The sequence below is a fragment of the Apus apus genome, chromosome 2 (genome assembly GCF_020740795.1).
Source record: "Apus apus isolate bApuApu2 chromosome 2, bApuApu2.pri.cur, whole genome shotgun sequence".
In the NCBI taxonomy this organism is placed as follows: domain Eukaryota; kingdom Metazoa; phylum Chordata; class Aves; order Apodiformes; family Apodidae; genus Apus; species Apus apus.
In genome coordinates, this window is record NC_067283.1 from 75418407 (window position 1) to 75441264 (window position 22858).

Here is a 22858-nt window from a genome sequence, read left to right on the forward strand (position 1 = left end):
GAACATAAATAGCTGTAATGAATCTTCTGTTTTTTCAAGTTTTGAGAGACATATGTGATAAGCAAGAACTATTCAAAGAATTTCAGAGTGAAGAAGAAACTACCTAGATGCTTTGTTCAGCTGAACTATTTTTAGGTTGAATGTTTATTTTCCTGCTTTATTCAGTTGATTACTTTACTCAAAAAAATCTGCAGTCCTATTTGTCTACTTTGCAATGGAGTCATTAAAAATTTATCAAAACCAAATAACATAGAAGTTTTCCTAAAACTTATATATAAATTATATTGCAGTAGAAATTCCTAAGTGACTTTAGATACCACTTTGGTAAATACTGATTTGTGTGACCAATGCTTATTCTCAGACATGTGTTTCAGAGAATTATAGAATGTTTTGGGTTGGAAGGGACCTTAAAGATCATGTAGTTCCAACCCCACCTACTAAGGGCAGTGATACTTCCCACTAGACCTGGTTGCTGAAAGCCCCATCCAATGTGGACATGAACACTTCCAGGGGTGAAACATCCACAGCTTCCCTGGTCAACGTGTTCCAGTGTCTCACCACCCTCACTATAAAGAATTTATTCCTAATATACAATCTAAATCTGCCCTCTACCCTTGAAATCATTCCCCCTGTCTTATCATTACATTTTACCTTGTAAGAAGTCCCTCTTCAGCTTTCTTGTAGGCCCCCCTCAGGTACTGGAAGGCTGCTATGATGTGTCCCTGGAGCCTTCTTTTCTCCAGGCTGAACAACCCCAACTTTCTCAGCCTGTCTGCTTAGGAGAGGGGCTTCAACCCTCTGATAATGTCTTCACATTTCCATAGAAAATATCAGAGTCTCTTAAAACACCTGAGAGAGTACTACTGTTTCATGTGTCTCTAGTGAGGAAAAAGCTAGGGACAGAAAAGTTTAGTGGATCTCAAAATAAATGAAACAATGGTCCCAGGGTAAATAGACTGTTGTCAGAGTTGCTGAGCATTTATAAAACTGGTTTAATTTCTGGACTAGCTGATATTCAGCAGCTCTGAAAAGGTCAGGTTCGTATTTCTTGAAATGAGTAAATGGAAACAGTTATTCTAGTGGACAGCCAAACATTCTCTCACAGATACATGCTAGAATGGAGTGCTCACATTTAACTTTATACACTTCTCTGAAGAACACTTATCCTTCTTTCCTGCAACTTTTTTGTTCTTAAGTGTTTGTATCCTCTCTCTTCTCCTCTTTTCTCTTCTCCTCAGTATACTTGATCTTTCCATTCCCTATGCTTTACACTTGTCTTCCTCTTTTCTTATTTACTCAGGATTCAATTCACAGAGGGGAAAAAAAAAAAAGAAAAAAGTAAATATTTAGATTATATAGACTACGTGGGTGATTGATTATGTTTAATTTTACTTAAGAATAAGAAAAATACCAAAAGCAATTAAAAAAAATCATATTCCATACAAGGGGTAAGAAATTTTCACATTTCATTTATAATTCCATATATTATGGAGAGCAAACATTATCCTAAAATACAACTAAGAAAAAGGATATAATGTATGTGGTTTCACTGTCTCATAAAGTGGAAAGATATAGTATAATGTTATGGCTCCCTCTTTTGGATAACTCATATCTGGTATGCAATAAGAAGGAAACTCATAACACCAAAAAAATAACACAAGCCTCTCCTTTTACCCCAGATCCTGCTTAACAGTGATAAATGCAGCCAATAAAAAGGAAGCTTTTATAATTTTCTTGCAAAATGCAATTATATTGCAGATATCTACATTAAATAAAAAATAGAATGTATACAAGTATAATGTATAAAAGTATAACATGCATTTCCCAGCTAAGACTGTAGCTAAAATATTTTTGAAATGCATTAAACATTAGTCTATCACTTACTTATAAAATCTGGAACATTATATTCTCTCATTGCTCCTTATTTTAGCAGTGCTATTAATACAATCTGAAGGAGAACAATAAACAGAAGATTGATGGAAAGCACTCAACCTAAATTACTTTCTGGAAAAGTGACCAAAAAGAAATACGTGTTGTTCCTACACTATTATTACTTCATTTGGAACTGTGAATGAAAAATAAACAGTCTTTCAGTTGCTCTTTCAAAATCTTCAGCATAACTGTGACCTAGCTGAGCCTGCATTGGCTTCAAGAAATTTTTGAACTTACAGTTGAAGAAGTAAAAGACAAATAACATGTTTAGAAGAAAAAAAATTCTTCCTGTGAAATGAAAAAGGTGTTTTATTAGACAAGAATGGTGAAGAAATGCTAAAACTGTTAAAAGTTATCAATGACCACAAATTAGTGAATCCTGACAGAGCCTGAACTCCTATGGTTTAAAAATATTTCCTAATGTAAGACTAATAAAGAAAAAATATTTGCTTTTTAGATATATTTAATTTAAAATTTGGATTTTGCTTTTCCAAATTTGAAGGCATACCACCATTCTTCTACATTAAAATCTGGACATAATTCCACATTACACAGCAAGTTTAATTTTCTTTATGTATCAATGCATGCTGCTATGAGACAAGTAGAATGGCAAAAATATGTTCATGGAAAATTCAGTAACATTATTCAATGGCTTCAGCTGTGTCAGCTAGAAGAGAGACTTTTTCTCTCAAAAAAGACTTCCTATTGCTTTCTCATTACCTTTATATAAAACATGGATGTTAGCAAGTTTATATAAACTAATTGTTCTGCAGACTTTATTTAGCACATTTTATAATAAAAATAGCCATTCCTCAACATTTGTTAAGATTTGTGTTGTAGAATTTAAGAACTAGTTTGTTTTATGTAAAATAACTTAAAAATGTAGTATCATGACACTCAATTATACCATTGCAGCACAATTTCCCTTCACAACATCCCTAATTGCAACAGGACAATTACATTTGCCAATGGTGGATCATTTTTATTCACTCTATTCATTAGTAACTATTACTGTAAAAGTTTTATTTTAAAATCAACATGTAGTAATGAGATTTAGATGAAGGTACATTCTTTTCCGTGAAGAACTGCTTGTTGATAGTTCATATAATAGCAGTTCTTCATAATTAGGAAAAACAGGGCAATTTAGTATGTTTTTTTACAGTAGTAATGAAACTGTTTCACTAACTGATATTGTTTGCCCCCAGCCATAATATTTAAAAGTGACATAAAAATCTGGCTTTTGTAATGATTGCAGACTCACAAAGATAAAAAGAAGGAAGGAAATTCACTTGTAAGAAGTATAACTTTGTTTCCTGTAAAATACCTGTTCTTGCATAAGCCAAGAAAAAATAAAATTTTTAAAAAAGTGACTGACACACACATGCCCGTGTACAGGCTAACTGTGCACTTTCTTTTTTCCTATTATGTTTGTGATTGAGTTTGTTTTCTGTGAAGCTAGATATTTTATGAGTTGCCTTAAGATTATGAAGCCCGAATATAGCTATGGTCCCACATGTACCCTTTTCTCTCATCTTTTAGGAATGTGAGAAGGGAGGATGACAGCCATAGACATCTGAGCCTATGTGAGAAATTTTTAAAGCTTGACTGTGCCCTGCCATTTTGGGCAAAACTAGACAAAATTTACTAGAGCAGACAACAAAAGCAAATGCTTTGTTATATCAACTTTTCTCATGTATATTTATACTCTTTTTTCACACTGAAACTGGGACTATATACATGGTTTCGTGCTGTTATATCTTTCGTTTCTTTCTGGGTGTTAAGGAAAAGGGCAGGAAAACATAGTGGATAATTCTGGACTGTTATCTGAAAGGCACTATGTGTGTTTTCAATAAATCCAAATAAATCACATGAAAATCTGCTCTGGGAGTTCGTACTGGGATATAGACTATTACACGCACAAGTCTGGTTCAAATTTTACAAAATGAAACTTATCATAAGTCATTTAAAGCTAACTGATATATTAAGAAAAGTAAACTAGTTATTTTTTTCTCTGGTTGCTAGAAACAAAGGAACCCAGGAATAAAACAGTTGGTATCAGCATTAATTACTGCAATTTCATTAAAAAATGATTAAATTATTAAATGCATATTCATAGGACATATTTCCCCATCTTTAGACTCAGTCTGAGATGGGTCTGAAGCTTTCTGAATTTGTCTATCATGATAGCAACAATAAACCACATATATACCTTCACTAAAGGTAGAAATTTCAGGACAGCAAGTTCCGGAAATAGTGTAGGAAATTTTGAAAGCTCAACAGGGGGGGAAAGAAACCAATACACATAAATTAATTTTTAGAAGATTTCTTTCCCAGAGGGCTTTAAAACTTGAAGTAATCAAAATTTCAGTATGAAACTGAGCATGGAAGCCAAACTCTTTGCTGCTGATAAGAGTTCTCAGTAGGCTTCTCTGCAGGACTGTCAAGCACCAGAGAGAGTTTAACTGACCACATCTGGGCTACTAGCTCTTTGGAGAGAGAATAAATCCTTCAGAAAAAAAACAGTAGAAAGGGGCTCCACTAGAACCACCACAAAACATCCAGTTCCAAGAGCAACATTACCATCAGTGTTATGCTTGTGGCTACCTGCTGTTCTGTGGTTTATTTGTTAGATCTTTCAGGAGAAAACTGAAAGGGTTATGAACTCTAAAACATTACATGTTGGATTGGGTTTTTTGGGGGTTATATATTTATTTAACCAGGGACTCTTCAGAAGATGTAATTCCACTACAGTTGGGTTTCAAGTTGTAGTATATAACAGCAACTTCATGCATACTATCAGTAAACTTAAAAGTCTCAGTCATTAAATTGCTGAAATATTTGCTATTTCCTTTAACTTTTAACTTCAAGTTCCTTAATACTTGAGGTTTTCAAGGTATCAAATGCAATGCCAACTTTTAAAAAACAGTTTCAATTCTACCAGGGAGAACTTGCAAGGACAATCTGAGGCCAAAACCAGTAAAATTGCTGGCAACTGTTATAAAGAACACAATTGCTGGACACATGACATACTGTGGAAAAGTCAATATAGTTTCTGGAAAGGGAAGTCCTGCCCCACAGACCTATTTGAGTGCTCTGAAGTAGTTTTCAAGCATATGGATAGCTTTGACCTCTTTGATATGATGTAGTTGTGCTTCTAGATGGCTTTTGACAGGGTCACTCACCAAAGTCTCTGAAGCAGCTACAAGCTAGAAGTGAAGGTCCCTGCATATATCAGTAATTGATTAAATGACAGCAACCAGCAGGAAGAAGTAAATAACGAGTTTTCACATTGAAGTAAGGTCTGTTGTAGTGTTCCACAGGGATCTGTACTAGGGCCAGCACTGTTCAACATACACATCAATAAAATGAAAACAGGTTTGGATATCAAGGTGAAAAACTTTGCAAATGGCATTCGGCAAAATAAAGCCAAAGGACGTCTGCAAAAGCTTGTAGAAGGACCTTCTAACTATGAATATACTAATATACTCCACCTGGCAAGGAAAATGACTTTTGCAATGTAATTGTACATATGATTTCACCGTTATTACAGTCCCGAACATCAGTTTAGCCTGTACCAGCTTTCACTTTCCCATAAAATTGCTGATAGTGTTTGAGGACCAAGACTGGGGTGATTTCTCATAGGTTATATGGACATGGTAACCCTGCTTTGAAGAAAGGCAGGGGAGAGAGGAAAAAAGTTCAGCCATACGGGTTTGAATCTTGCCATGCCAACCAGTTTCTACCTTAAAGTGGTTTAATAACTATAGTGGTTGGATATATATACATTTGTAGTCTACGCAATACAATGAGTGAGGCACCAAAATGACAGATGGTGAAATTCTTACAAAATTATGTAAAGCCGCAGACAGGTAAACTCCACATTTGAAATAACAAAGTCTGGCTATTGCCATTGGGCAATAAACCTTAATGTAAAAACAGGTAATAGCAAGAAAACATTAGCCCAGAGTTCTGCAGAAGTCAAAAAAAGGAAACAATGCTATGTATCATTATGAAATTGAGAATGCTGTCTGTATATGCATGAAGTTCCTGCATCTTGAATACTGCAACAAATTATGATCTCCAATCTGAAATGATACTCTGAAAAAATGGAAGAGATTCAGAAGAGGTCCACAGGTACAATCAAAATTATAACACAGCTTCCAGATAAGGAATGATTAAGCAGGCAGTCCCAGAAATTTATGTCTTAGAAAAGAGATAACTGAAGGAGAAGTTGAGTTAAGACTATGTATTCATCAGTGGCAAACAGAATGAAGAGAGAATGACTATTGTGCCTTCCAATAACAGTACTAGTTGTACCAAGTATTAGATAGGATCAAGGTGTCAGCTGCAATGTTCACAAACAAACAAAAAGAGTTGGTCCTTTTCACAAGACTCTTCAACTGTGAGTCTCCTTGTTAAATGTTGTGGCTCCTAGAAGCTTATATGGTTTCAGAGCAAAAGTGGAGAAAGTAATGACAAAGAGAATCTATTGGGGATTGCTAAATACCTAATATTTGGAGACTGATAAAACACGGAGGAGAAAAAACACTGTTTGCTTCTCCATGGTTGTACACTACTGTGGACGTGAAACTGGATAGCCTCAAATTGGATTATAAGCTTGCTACCAGAATAAGCAATACTTTAATACACTTATTTAGAATTTGTTCCTGGTTTGCATTTATCTTTCATTAATGAAGTCAAATGAGATGAAAGTGAAAGGATTTTTGTTTTGTTGTGGTTTTGTTTTGTTGGGTTATTTTTGTTTGTTTTGTTTCCTTGTTTTTGTTGTGTTTTGTTGTTTTGTTTTTTTGGGGGAAGGTGTTTTCTGTTTTAAGGAAGAGATTCAGATCTAGAAATAAAAAATAAAAACCAAAACAAAACAAACATGAAGTAATTGTACTTTATATTTGTGGGATCGATAGTATTCTTCTAAGTGGTAGAATTACCACTTGTAGGTATTTTATGGTGTTTATAATGGAAATAAAGGTTGAAGTCTCAGCTGCATCAAACTCCTTTCAGATTAGCTGAGAAAACAAGTAGCAGAAAATATGTTAAAGCTATGTGCTGTTTCTGTGCACAAATTCCTGTGTTTGAAAAGGGTTTGCTCAGCTCTAAGAATGAGACTTTTCTTGATTTTGTGATCCCCTTGGAGACAGCAGAAGGGCATAAAGGGGGTTGAGCTCTGAAAAATGATGGCATTCAGCAGCTGCTCAGTTTCGTCAGGAAGGAAGCAGTAATAATAGTCTGCAATTACCAGACCAAATCTGCTAACTACCTTTAACTGGTCAGAAACTTGAGTGTTTCCAATCCAGAGAAGTGACTGTATTTTCCTTTGCAGGCAGCAAATTCAGTCTGCTTTTCATGATCTTTCTTTAGAATAATAAGTTTTCTAATGACCCAGAGGTACATGAGAAATTAAAAAAATATTTTATTTTTTTAAAAAAAAGAAGGATGGAAAAGATTAATGGATTTTAAAAATCTGGGAATTAGATATCTTTATTCTGAGAAATTCTGGTTTGTAACAACCTCTTGGACTCTCATACAAGTTCTAGTCTCAGAATGTCTAACAAGCTCTCATCCTGGTACATGCTATGCTCAGGAGATACGCAGAGGTAAGAGACACTTGGTGTAGAGCCTCAGACTGCTTCATTAGGACCTACCTGTGTGACCAGATTGGACTGCTGCAAAATAAAACAGCGAGAAAGAAGTATTTGGTGAATACATGTAGTCTGAGTTACCAGAAGAACTGGTAAGTATGTTCTATCTTTAGGAATGTTGCCATAGGTGAGTCTCATCTGCTTCATGCAGAGAGGCTGATGAGAATCGATGCACCTAGAAAATAGGGGCCTACACCTGCAGCTACTGCTTTGTTTTGTATTGCTGCTTATGAAAGATATCCACCAAACTTCCCCACAAAAAAAACAACAAAAAACACACAAAACCCCACAAACAAACTAACCAAATCCCCCCACCCCCCAAAAAAATAAAACCCACAAAAAACCCCCAACAAAACCAAAACCAAACAAAAACCCAAAAAAAGCCCCTAACAAAACCCCCAGAAAAACCTGCAAAAAAGGTCTTAAATATTGCAGGGTATCAATATCAAAGTACAGCTAACCAGTTTATGAGTGAGAATTTCAGACAATCTTAAAGGGGAAGTAAAGAGAATAATTTTGCTTTAATGACAGCATTTATTTTTCCTCTTGTCTCTGCAGGCTATTCTTTAAAACCATGAAGGCGATGAATGTGTTGCATTTGTAAATAAGGTGTGGTATAAAAACATATAATACAGCTTCATTATAAGATAAGAGTCAAATGTGCTCCCTGTGGGGAAAAATCGATACTAAAGATCAAAGGAATATCTTCAAAAGGCCTTGCGTTAGGGGTTTACAAGTGCTATATATCCTTGCTCCCCTCATGCTGATGAAAAGCTGATCCTGTAAAAAGGTTCATTATAGAAGAAAAAGGGTCTTCTATATTTTTTTATGTGAAAATACACATTTCACTTGTAATCCAATGAGCTGCTGCCTCAGGAGTAGAATTTTTAAAAGTCTCTTTTTATCTTCATTGAATACCATTGCTAACAAGTGATAGACCTTTGTACAGGATGGGTAGGAAGTGCTTCAGGCTCCCTTCACTAGCTGACAGAAGGATGGTTGGGAGAGAAAGAGTCCAAAGACCGTTCCATCTGCACCTCAGCAGAGCCTTGCTCCGGAGAAGGTCAGATGGTACTTTCACTGCCCAGGAAGAGTAACTTCAAATCACACCATGAAACTTTGCCAGTGAGGATTGTCCAAACATGAACCAATCCATCCTCTTCCCAGACCTACCCACCTGCGGGACTGGTGTTACTACAAGTGTTATAAAGAGGGTGACTCAAGCCATATTGCATTGAATTTGGACCTGTGTTTCCAATGTACATTCCCATGAGTCTGGCAAAACTAAAATAAATTCTAACTTTCTATTGTCACAGCAAGATAAATCTTTCTTATAATATATCTACAAACCTTAGATTTGTTTGCCTACAGGCATTAATTCAACAAACATTTTGCAACATAAATTGCTATAGTTTACATTCTCTAAAATTTTATTTATGTTCTTGTGATTCCTTGCTTTATGTAGCTAAGGGAACCTGCATTGGTGTCCAGACATGAAAAACAGTCTTCAGCTGTTTCATGGCAAAACTTTTAGCTGAGCTTATCTCCACTGCATACGCTGCTGAACAGATAAGCAACCCAATGGGAAAAATGTGGTTCTGAGAATCTGATCCAAAAAGTTTGCAGTGGGAGCTGCTGAGTGGGGAAGTGTTTCTTTTTTAGTGTGGCCCATGTTTCTGTGCCTGAATGGGATCTGAGTACTTGCACTCAAAGAATGAGTGTTCAACAGTCAGAAATCTGTCCTTGGAGTTCTGGGTATCCTTCAAAAGCTACTTCAACTCTCACAGAGGTCTTGCTTTATTCTCCCAGGTTCAGTATGGGCGGTCAGTCAAAGATGTTAATTGGCTGTTTGATTTTAATCCTGTTAAAGTTACCCCTAAGTTCCATTTTTACCTATGAAGAGGGGAGAGGGAAGGAAAAGATGAGGAAGAAGAAAAAAACAAGGAGCTTGCTTTTTTTAAAGTCAGTCATCAATGATACATCCACAGTCTGTATTTATTTTCATAGGATGACTGCACTCAGAAAATACTTGAGCACTGCAGTCAGGGGGAAGCATGTGTATGCATACCTGGACTATCTTTAATTAGTTAGGGAAGTAACAAAAGTGAACTTACAGTGGCACATATCTAGCCACTAGTTAAGTCAGTATTATCAGTGGCAGCGTGCAGGTTAGAGCACAGAATTCACTGTTCTTAGTACTCAGGTTAGGTAGATTAAAGATGCATTCAGATACTTTTTTTTTTCAAAAGAAATACAGCCAAAGTCAATGAGACTGCTTACATATATGCAGGTTACACAAGATTTATACTTGCTATATCCTGCTAAAATACGTATTTCAGTTTTACATACTGTTTGAATTACTCTCAACATCAGTTGCATTTTTTATATTTAAAGATTAGTGAGGGCAATACGAAGCACTGCTGCTGCAGCTAACTCAGCTATTTTTAGCTACACATGAGCATTACACCTTTTTTGTTTTAGAACAGTATTTCACTTCACTGTTAACAAATAAATCAAACTAATGTGGGATGCATTATCAAGTTGCCGAAGGTTAGCCTTTCTTTGTGTCATGCTTGTGAGTGACTGTGCTGTACTAATTAGAAACATTGCCATGGCAATTGCTATAGAAACATTTAAATTGGCATAATTGCTAACAAATGCCTGCTATTGATCCCTGCGGGGCTTATTTCACACTACACCTGAAGAATCTAAATAGAATATTTTCCCTTTTAAAGGACTTTTAAAGATATATTTTTACAGTTGCAAATGTGTACAGGAGAATAACATTTTTGATACAGAGAGCATCCATTTACCTGGAATTACTGGAAGATTCTGACATCAGAGTCTTGACTACAAAGAGCGACTGCCACCACAGATGCCTCAAACCATAGCAGTTAAAAACATTTATTGCCTCCACTCAGATCCTTTTATTTGCAAAGTGGGGAAAGAATACAGGTTCTTTACAATTTGACACATTAAAAAGTTTAGTTTAATACAGCAATACCTCATCTTAAAAGAAGTTTCTGATGCAACTAGGAAAAACCCTCTATTTTTCATTGTTTGACTGGAACAATAATTTGACCATTTTACTGAGTAAATGGTGGAAGTAGAAGTGAAATGAGAGAAATTGTGTGTATAATTTGATCATTTACAAAACCCCTTAAAATTCTTCTGTCTGGTTTCAGACTTAAGATCTTTGCTTCTCTTAGAAGAAATTGTAATAGGTGGTTACCATAACATTCAGTAGATCCATACTGACCCAGAATAATAACTCTCTTTTTGCACCTAATGCGTCCAACTATTGTAAAAATCAAAGGTGGGAAATAATGGGATATGGGTTTTGGTTTTTTTGTTTTGTTTTTGGTTTGTACTTGTAATTTCAAAATCTGAGTTTTAGCCTTCCTGACATCAAGGATATTGACTTTCCTCTCGGTAGTAGTAAAATTAGCAAGGACTAATTAGCAAGGAAATCAGTAGGGGGCAGTGCTACACTGAAAACCACTTCAAACGCTACCTATCTGACATTCTGCCCTGAGTAGGGTGAAATAAGGAAATCTAGATTCTTCCAAGAAAAAAAAAATGTTAACAAATTGGTGTTCACACGGAAGCAATTTCTAGAGCAGTCTCAGAGCACCTGTGCACAGGGCATTGTTGGCGCTTTATCAGACGCTCTTACTTTGCAAGACTACACCAGAATCCTTTGCTTCATCATTGAAATACACCAAGTCTACCAAATCTGACTCCCGACCCACTTGAACAGCTGACTACGAGAGTACAAAGAAAAGAGTAGTATAAAGATCTTATGCATTTGAATGAGTATGGCAAAAGTGTTTGGACAGAAAGAACAGAGAACGTTTTAGGGAAATGAAAAACATAGTTTTGAAAAAGCAAAATGGAACACCTGACATTGGAAATTCCATTTACATTTAAAATGATCACAAAACTGAACATGAAATCACACATCTCCAAATGACCAAACGAAAATACATTGACGTTCTCTATTCCTCCCTCTGTTTCAAGAAAGCATAAAAATAAACCTGAGTAAATAATCTGCATATTTTGAAGGAAAGTTGACATTTTGAAGGAAAAATTCAAACTGTTTTTGTATATCTTATTTTTCAAAGCAGTCTTCCAAGGCTTCATAGTTTTGTAAAGTGTATTTTTAAGAATTTTAGTAGTTTTATAGATTCATTATGTGTTAATATTTTGTTCTACATGTGTTGTTTTCAGGACTTTTTGTTGTTTTGTTTTGTGGTTTGCTTTAATGCAGAAGAGTTGATACATTCCAAGCAATTAGAGAAATCAGTCAGTCATGACTTTAAATATATATAAAAAAGTTAAGTATTATATATATATTTACTGTCTACAATATATAGACTAGTTAAGTAGCAACACATTGCTCATGTGCAAAGCAAAAGCAAATTCAAACTTAATCAATATGAATATTTGAACATGTTATTATTCAGAATGTATGTGAGATGAATTCCTGAACTACAGTCCAACAAAACATGCTGTAATGCAACTGTGAAAGAGCACTATTTGATGACACATCAAGCAAGAGTATCTCAAGAAGAAGTAAGAGAATTCAGAGACATTGGACAAATTTTATAATCTGCTTTTTTTAGTACAGTATTTTTGAACAAGCAGTTTCTCTTGCTGCTTACTTTCTTCCTACAATACCTAAAATAGAATTTAATTAACAAAGGCTGACAAGGCCCTGCAATCTGCCTCAGATGGTGCAGTGGGCTGGATTTGAGGATCTGAACAATCATGTATTATGCTCTACACTGGTAAATACTTTTATTCAGCAGTACGAACAGATTCTGTATGTATTACACAGGGAATTAGTATATGCAATTTTAAACATGCATAAAGAGTAGCTGAATATTTTTTTTCCTTTGATCTGTATCCAGTAGATTTCAATCACAAACCAAGATTATCATGTACACTACATGTTTTCCAGTTAACATCAAAGTTAACTGGTGTTAAATTAGCCACACTAAAATCCCCCTTTGCCCCTCTGCATCAACAGGAACATAATGAGCATTACAAAGGACAAAACAAGGTTTTGAATATATCTACAGAATTCAAAGAAAATACATCCACTAATGTATGCCAAGATCCAGGTACATGTATGTTTTCATGCAAATAAAGTTAATTTACTTTGTGCTTTGATTCTTCAATTAAAATAAAGAAGTAAAAGAAAGCAAATTTTTCTGCATTATATCCAAGATTTTCTGCATGAATTTGTCACCTATTAAATAATTGTGTATTGTTGTTTTTTTAATATGATGTTAGAAAGTGATAAATATTCCAAGCCTTCATTTCTTGATCAGCTAAAACTCTGTTTGAAGATACTAAAACACTAAGACTTTGATCCTTCTTCAGCATTGCTAGTTAAGATACTGAGACCATAGAGAATATCATCATTTTAAAGAAAGCTTCACGCAAGGGCATAATTCTAATTCAAACATTAAAGCCTGTAGAACGCAATTCCCTAAATGTCTTCCATGAAATAATTTTTATTCTGCACTGACTAATAATTTTCACAAAAAACACCTTGTTTAAAAAGATTTCTATGTTTTAAAAACAAAAAAAATCTCCCTTCCCCCCCATTAAAAACAAAGAAGAAAAAAAACCACCAAAAAACCCTCCCCAAAAAATCCCAAACAAGATACACAAAAAAAGCCCACAAAACAAAAAAGACCCAAAGTGAAATAGTGAAAGTAGCTGCTAGTAATTTTGAGTTATAGGAGAAAGGCAGACAGGTATGTATATTTTATTAATTTTCAGTTTTCTAAAATTTCCAGCTTTTGTGATTTCCTGTTACTATTACTCTTCATGGACTAGGATTCCCAAAACAAATTATACTTTTGCTGCTGAGTTGTTTTCCTATGCTTTCTGTAATACAAAATTACATCTCAGGTAATAATATCCTACAGCAAAAGCAGGCTTGACAGAAAACACAGGTTTGGACGTCAGGCACCTCAGTTTTATTGCCAAATAAAGAGTATGGGTTTAAAAAATATTTGGTTTGGATTAAATTTGGTTTACAAATTTCAACGCAAAACGTGTGCCAATTTTAGAAAAAAAATGGTAACAATAAGATTCTATATAATAAAAATTTCCATTAATTCAGGAGGGGAAACATTAAAATACATTCCAAGTGCATAATTCTGTTCCACATGCAGAATTTTGTTAACCTCATCAGGTTTCTTATAAATGGAAACTTAACTAACGAGTACCTTTGTTTTTTTAAGTAAGTACACTGTTGAAGGCATCAATAATACTTTCAGTTTTGTCTTACTATTTCCTTTGTGCAGAAAGAGAAGATCCTCTGTACAATTGGGGGATAGCAAAGGGGAAGAAGGGGTAGTATAAATCATGAAGTAACAGAAAATTCAGATTTGCAGAGAATTCTGCACAGACAGTAGGAGAGGTTAAAATCAAGACGACCTGGGAGACATTAGATTGGAAGGTTTCTTGCTATTTTGGTTGTTTCATTTTATCAGGATACTGCTGGTCACTAAAATTTTAAGATTAAGTATTTTATTCAGAGTGTGTTTTAAATTACTGTCAATATACAGTTGAGAGACTGAAGGAAACATTAAATAACTTGACTGAAAACTCTCTGAATACTTCTTGCATGCAGTTGTCTCAAGAAAATGATGCAACACACAAATGGTCTTTATTTTCATGGTTTATGCAATTTCCTGGGTTATTGTCATGATCACTAGTCTGCTGGTGTTCCTGTTTGTAGGGAGGCCATGGCCTGGGGGAAAATAAAATAAATAAATGTTGCAACTTATTCCAATACTTTTCTCCATTTGCTAGGTCCAACTTACAAGAGGAATATAACATTTGAAAAAAATTCTTTTGGTGAATTATTAGAGGAGTGGAGGCTAACAGCATCACTGTAATTATGAGGATTTACTCCTTCCTGACAGTTTTGCTTTGGAGCTCTGTGTTTCATGTGATTCATATGGTGCCATCCCAAAAAAGGACTAACAAGCACTCACGCAATGAAAGGATAACAGGATTGTCAGAGAATAGTGGAAAAACACTGCACCGCAGCAAGCGTGGTTGGATGTGGAACCAGTTTTTCTTGCTGGAGGAATACACAGGTCCAGATACACAATATGTGGGCAAGGTAAGCCTTGTGTTTAAACGATTCTTTAGGAATGATGCATCTGACAACCATGGTATTTTCCCTCCTTCTCCACAGTTGTTTTTGTTTGTTTGTTTTTTATACAGCAATGGTCCCAATATCTCCTTAAGGTCAAACAAAATACATCATGGACACCCTGAGGGAACAATGATCATTCCAAGGTGTGGGAGAAATTATGTAGTTTAGTGAAAAAATATAGGAAACTGTTAAAATTAAAATGTTTCAATTTCTTCTTACATATGCCTATGCAAGTTTTATCACTGAACCATTTCCAATTTTCAACTGTTAAACATAAATATTAGATAAAGGAATCGAGAAGTTATGCTTTCATTCATCTAACTCATGGCATTTGCCTGTATACTTGGATGTGTACTTCCCCAAATGAAATATAAATTCTATTATATTAAAATTGTTGTTTATGCATGGTTTTAAGTATGGATAAAGCATTCAAGGGGTAAAAAATATCTGGTTTTCATAATTTCTGCAATGAACTTACTTAATGGTTTTAATGACTATCCATTCGAGACCTATCTACAGCAGATATTATCAACAGCAGCAACTCTACTTTCCAGCTATCTGCAGTCCTACATTTTCTGATAACACACAGCTCGGATATTTCCAAATTTTCAGCCCTTTTTTGAGTCTCACCATCCATGGATTTTCCTCATCGTCTGGCAAAAGTAAGCAATCTTGGGAGAGACCTAGAATACACACATCAACCACGAAGAATGACTTACAAATTAGGGAAATGTTTATCTGAATATCTTCCAGCTTCTGTCATTCATCCACAATGCTGTCACTAGCTCAAGTAGCTCTCCCACTTTCTGGTGCTTAACTACCAAACTTTTTAATTTAAAAATTACATTTTTAATCAAAAGATACCAGAAGGGTTTTGAACATTTGCTAATATCTCTGGTCATGGGAGGTACCATCTGCAAGTACGGAAACAATCTCCTTATTTAGAAACAAATGTCAAAGAAGCCAACCATGGTGACTTTAAACTTGATTCTGAACTCAGTTATACGAACACCACACCCATACAATTCTGTTTTCTGTGAAATTAATTCTGACTTGCAGTAGCAAAAATAAGATGAAAGCCGATAATCTTATCGCTAGTGTGTAAACTAGGAAAGTTTGTTGTAGGCAAAGGGATCTTCAATAAAGGATTAAGTCTTTTTGTTGGAAGTATCCTTTAGTATTGAGTAAACTTGCAAAGAAAACATACAATAAAGTACACAGTAATACAATTTTCATAGCCATAAGTTCTACCTAGGCTCACAGAAATACTTTTTTGAAAAATAGAAAGAAGTAATAGAGAACTAAGTATCAAACATAAGAGCTGATTCCAGTTTCAGTCCCACTGCTATAGATGAATGGATTCCAAGTCACCTATGCCATTCTACACCTGAAATATATTAGACTTACATCAAGACTGACATCATCATCTCTGTTTCTCACAAGGAATGTCTACACGGTGTATTGCAACAGATGCAAACTTATTCTGCACTTATTCCAAACTAACTAAAAGCCATCGGACCTTATTACTATAGAGCTAAGTCTAGGAAAGAAAACAAGCAGCTGTTCAGTAGTTGGGTCTAAGATTATTCCTTTCTTACAACTCAGATAACATGCTGAGATGGATGGCCTAATGGAGAGGTCAGCATTACTGATTTTCTAAACGGAAGGAAATAATCCCAAATATTACCCCATGTACCAAAGAAATGGAATTGGAAAGAAGTGATAAACTCCATATGGTTGTATTAACTTTTGATCACTTCATGACATGACAAAATTATCATAGTTATGTCCTCAGTGATATACAACCACAGTAAATCCATTTGAGTTAGCTCAAATTATCCTAGGTACACGTGACATACAGCACCAAGAGGGAGCTGCTACAACGAGAAGTCAACTAAGGAATTTCTTTTCTTTAGAAAGAGTAGCTACTTTTTTGAACAATATTATTCTGAGAAATGCTTAAATCTCAGGTTTAGTATTCTCCTGCTCAAAGTGATGGTAATTAGCACACTGGTATGTGTGAAGAGAGAGTACTTTTATTCCAACCCATAGGGACTAGTTCATAGCAAGTATTCTTATCCAGTCCCTCTTTAATATGGATATGCACAGGCAGAAGGATTACTGGGGTAGAATATTAAATGTTCTACAAAAAATTTAATGAACTGCATTAAGAAATTTTATCAGGAATAAAACTTGTAAGGGATCATAGTCATAATACTAAAAATGACTTCCTAGTTCAATTTTTTTTTTAATTGAATCTGTTAGGTCATTGTGTTTTGTTAGTGATGCTACATTGTTGATGCTTTATGAGTTCTGAACTTATGTTATGAGTACATCTTGTTATTTGCAGTAGGGTAGAATCACTCAGTATGACATAAAGGGATAAAATTTGTTTACAAAGAAGGATGAGTACACAGGTCAGAGAGCTATTCTGTGACATCCACACACCTCTCACTGCCACTATTCAGCCCTCAAGCTAGCTTAGACCAGCAGCAGGGACCCAGGAAAGCAGGGCACTTGCTTTGACCACTGGACTGTCCTGACGGGCAGTTTTCCCACTATGAGGGTGCTATGAGGGTGCTTGGGCTCAGGCCCCGCTCAGTGTCTGACATCTCTGAAGGGAGGAGTTTCTCCCTCACATCTGAGGTGTTATCATCTTAAGTAGCTTTTTTTTTTAAATTACATGTTCAGCAGCCAATAGCCTCACTAGCCAAGGAGACCTGGGAAGATGTCTTTCCCCATAACTCTGGCCAAATAGCAGTTGTTACCTGGGTTATTCTCATCCTCTGGTCTCCTTTCCAAATATCTTCCAAGAACTGGAAAGTCTTTAACAGCTCTATCATCACTGATTTTTTTTTTCTTTCCTGCACATGCCAGACTAATCTAGGCAGTTAGAGCTGGCAGATGCAATCATGGTCTTGTTTATCTAAGTGGTGTTTGTGGATAGTTTCACCCTGTGCCATGAATAACTAAAAAAGAGGCCTGGTGTACTTGTAAGGTAGACGAATAAAAGAACTTCATGCAAACCTGGTGCACAGCTCCCAGGCTGCTGACAGGGGTAACATGGCATTGACAGACTCTGAAGAACTAGAGAAGAGCTTATGTTCCAAATTATAGTTGGATAGCTTTTAGACAAAGCTAGTGGTAGTGATAATAGGTGACATAAAATGGAAAACGGTAAGTGCATCTAATGCCCTTAGCAGAAATAAAAAATATTGTTTGATGAGCAAAGGAAGTTAATATTCAAACACCTGCAAAAAGACTTCATGGCTAGAGCAACTGTAGTAAGGAAACTACTCAAAGAGCAGACCTAAATCACCAACCACCCTTTAGGGACAGAGCGTACATGCAGAGCAATGGCTTTATGAATGTGATGGGACTAAAGGTAAATCCAGACAACCTACAATATGTCCATCACACATCCTCTTCTCAACTCAGAGGACCCATCTGTCTCATATACTGGTAATTGGAAAAAAATAAAAATAAAAATAAAATGCAGAAGAAGTCTTTAAGTTTTTTAGGTGCTATTACCTGCAACAAGGCAAGAGCTGCTTATGACACCCTTCAATTTCTTATCCTTTTAAAATATATTCAGGAAATGCTTAGAGAAACCAGTGGCTCCATCATGCCAGGTACTGTATAAAAAAATGCATAGGGAGATAAACTTTGCTCTGAAGAGTTTGCAATTGAAATATTCGGACAGACACTGGTAAAGTAGGCAGTATCACAGCATCCTGTTTAAAAAATTTGTCAAGAAAAACATGTTGAAATTTCTAAGTCATAAAAATGACCATATTCTTTCAGGGTGCCTGTTGCCTAGTGTGAATGCTGAATATCTCAAAGAGATCATCAGTGTGAGAAATTTTCAGCAGATGCAGTGAAGGGAACTGTGAAGCTCATTCTGCCTACTAAGAACTCACAAAAAACCCCACAAATGGGTTACATTATAACAGAGTTAAATGTATGAGAGAAGGTTTGTTGTTTTTTTTTAAGGGAGAAGAAAATAACTGGCAATTTTTTGTGAAATGCAAAGGGGCTGAAAATGTAAACCACCTGTGCAACATACCGAGACATTCCTTAATTTCTGGGATCTCCTTTTCTTCCACTAAGGAGGGGCCATTAATCCAATTTCTCAGTTGTTACTAACTTTAAGACCCAAACAGAATCTAAGAAACAGAAGCTAAACCACTGATCTTTTGTCAGAAAAAAGGTCTACCAAATTTATTAATCTCCTAAGCAACAAATCCAAAGAGATAATAATTTTTTAAAAGAACATGTGATTTAGAAAGTATTAAAATATTGATGGGTACGATGTTAATTAATTAAATTAAAAGGCTAATAAAATACATAGAGGCTCTAACCAAATAGCCCTTTAGGGATAACTAGTTCTGTTTTCCAAAGCTAATACTGATTTTATGTGCCTCCATTTCTAAATAACTTACTTGTTACCCACTGATTAGGCATTAGTTGTGGAAAATGCCAAATATGGCATGTCTTTAACTCTTTGACTTATGAAATATCCCTAGGGGGCAAGAAGTAGGCCTAAACAAACATCAACCATTTTGGAAAATGGAGTTGTTTATCATTTGCAACAATATGCTTTGGTGATTTCAGAAGATTTGAGATTTTCTCTCCTTTTAAGTCACTCATTCACATGAAAGCTAATCTCTCCTTTATATCAAATAGGCACTTTGCTAATCAAAGGCTGGTAATCTTGATGGGCAGATAATGTGTGAATTTCCATGTAATATATGTTAGAACAATCATAAACTGTACAATCAAACACCTATCACATCCCAAAATTTGAAAAGCAATAAAAAAACAATAACAACAAAAAAAGATTATTGTATACCACCTGGAAGCTCTAAATAAAGAGGAAACAAAAAATCAAAGAAAAAATAACTGACACTCTTCAAAATTAGCTACTCCATGAATAACATCCTGTTTAATAACTTCCATACAAATAAAAGAACTAGGCCTTGCATATCGTAAGCATCATTTAAATTGGATGCAAGCTGAGGAAAACAATCTCTGCTCTACCTCCGGTTAACCAGCAAGTCTGATTAATGGCATTTGTCTGTGTTTCTTATTAAAAGACAAAAAGTGAAAAGAAAAATATTCAGACAATGGGGCTTTTTTGTTTTGTTTTGGGGGAGTGTTTCACTTTGGCTTGGGGGATGGAGGCAGGGTACACAATATATTTAAATGCAACCATTTATTTGTAGTCTGCACTTACAAATATTCAGACACCTACAAGTGAGGTTGTCTAATATGGTCTGTCCTACAAGAAAAGAGAGAGATAAGACCAAAAGAACTTTGTGTGACAATTCAAGAAGTCTCACTGAACTACCAACATCACCAGACTTGCTGTTATTTAATGCAAAACTTCACTCAATTGCCCCATTATAATCAATGTTGCTTTTTTTTTTTTCTTATTTAATGGAATAGGATAGTATTTCCTTGCAAATATAGACCAAAAATGTACTAATACCAGAAAACAGTAATTCACATTACTTTGCTGATGGCTGTTGGTACACCACAAAATTCCAGAGTAGGCTCCCTCTAAATATGCGAAGCAGTAGAGAAGTTGGATAATGGGATAAGTGAAACCCTTACTCAATTACTATTGTCCCAGTTCATCCATAACCACCTTGCAGCAGCCTTGGCTATTCTCAGCCTCTGCTCTGAGCAGTTAGGAAGGAAAGAGCTTGTGGCCTAAATGAGTGATCCACTGCACCGGCTTTTCACAACGCTGCAGTGCCAAACTCTGCAGTAACTTCAGCTTCCCCATCCTGAAGCTTAGTGTTTTCATCTGTGGCAGAAATATGTTTTTATTAATTACCTGCTATTGTTTTCTTTACGTATTGAATTTTATCTTAAGCTTGACTTTAGAGTATGTTTGAGAATTGCTTTTTCATTTGTGCCTTTAGTCAATTTATGGAATAATCCCTAAGGATTTCTTTACAGAACTTATTTTCCCTCCACAGAGTTACTTTAAGAACCACCTATTTTTAGGATGAGAGAACATACAGCTGCTCTATCTTTTCAGTGTTTCAAGTGTGCTCTCCACTGTTACAGATGCACCCCACTTGTCTCATTTGAAAAAACTGTTGCACTCAGAACAGCACCTAATTGCTTCTAAAACCAGCATGGTTTTTTGCTATTTTTTGACTTGGCAGTATGATTAAGTTTTTTTAAAAAAACAATAGAATTATAAACAATCATATGTTGCTGACATATAATAATTTAGAGATGCAATTCAACTACAGGAAGAGCTCATCACATTCTTAACATGTTCCATCTAGCATGCTATAGAATAAATCTCCGCTCTTAAAATAAAATCAGTATTTTTAGATTAAAGAAGAAAAATTAGTGGAGCCTCCTGGGTCTCGTCCTGTCTACTTTCCTCTCTCAGACCCCAAGTTTTTCCTTATCTTTGAATGAATACTGCAGAAATAATGGTGTATCAAAACAGAAAAGAAATCATAAGGACAGAAAAAGATCAAAGAAAGATGAAAGAAGACTCTTACTGATGTTTTAAATAATAATAAATGGAAAATCTATCCAATTCCAAAATTAATATATTAATAATTTATTTCCACTTACATTGCATTCTTCAGTGAACACATTTTTTCAAAAAACATTTAATATAGTTTTAAGCACCCATATCTCTAGGTTGATGAATCCCCAAAATAAAACTGAAATGGAAACTGGCAGATCATAAAACAAACAAAAAAAAATAGGTTAAAAAAAATGCTGCAACAAGCCCCTGTCTCCAGATACATGTATAACTTAGCTACAAATGCCAGTGAAGAGCTTTAGCTTTACTTGTTTAAAAATAACTGGTTTTGAAGGCATCTAACATAAACCTTGTTGAAAAATTGCTGGAAATAAAATTCATTTTTTTGTCAAATTAAGTAAAAATAAAAGGTTTCAATAAAATTTGATTGTTACTTTTAAAAAGAAGGGTGAAGGGCGAGAGAAGAAAATGGTGAAAGACAAATGCTACATCTCGCAAAACTAATAGCATTGTTTCCTTTTGGAGAAAAGACAGCTGTTCATTTCTGAAAAACTGAATACTTTTTTAATTGAAGTTTCCAAAATAGTGAAGAAATCTAATCTCATCATGCCTCACCCAAGTGTAAACAGTTTAAATGAGGTATCTTTGATGCTCCATTGCATGGTAAACTGAAGCTAGAATTTTTAATCTAATTTGGACATTACATTTCGCAAACGTAAATATCATTTCTGAAAACAACAGCAATGATAAGAGACTTCAAACATATGCATAACAAGGGTGAATTGGCATTGTTTGGAACAGACAGAACAACTGTCATGAGATCTGACAGCTTCTGTTTCTTTAATTGCATAAAGAAAAATAAATCTTAAGTTCTTGTGATTTCAGGGCAAGAAGTCGGTTTAATGTAGTCATAAGGCTCAGTTACACTCAACATCAGGAAAAGATTTTTGATGGTACATAACAGTCAATACAGTGAAGTACTAGACAAAGATCGCTCAGAGTGACAGGATTATCTTGATACTGAAGGTTTTAATGACAAACAGAAAAAAACGTGCCAGAAATTCCACATTGACTACCTGGCAGAAGGAGGATGGCACGTATCATCTCTTTAGACTACTGTCTGCTCTGTTTTCAAGAAGTCTGCATATGGTTTTCAAGTTCAAATGCTGAATTAGCTAAACTCCTTGTGATAAACAAAACTAACCCAAGAATAAACTCAGAGACAAAAGAAATTATGAAATTGTTTATTCCAAACTCATTCTTTTCCCCTTTCCTTTCCCCTTCACCTCCCCCAACCTCGCTCTCCTCTGCTCTCCTCGGCAGAACATCCAGTATTCAATGATTTTCAAGTTTAAAAAAAGAAGCAGAAAGCTGCCAATTATGTGCCTTTGCACTTAATGGAAAAAGGAAAATTTGCAAGAAAATTTTTGAGAATTTAGCAAGGTTAAGTGACAGCTTTATCCGTAGCATAAATATGGACATCTGAAAAATTACCCAGCTACTTTTAAAGACAAAGCCAGTATAAGACAATTCAGTAAAGGGAAATCATTAATATTCCCCAAT

General features: G+C 35.2%; 1 protein-coding gene across 1 annotated transcript in view; it reads left to right on the plus strand.

Moving 5' to 3' along the window:
- CDH9 (cadherin 9) overlaps positions 1–22858 on the plus strand; it is a 97919-nt gene that overhangs the window by 14752 nt on the left and 60309 nt on the right. The window contains exon 2 of the mRNA XM_051612096.1: positions 14424–14739. Coding sequence (XP_051468056.1) covers positions 14512–14739 — 228 coding nt within the window. The 5' untranslated portion in view covers positions 14424–14511. The remainder of the gene's footprint in view (positions 1–14423; positions 14740–22858) is intronic.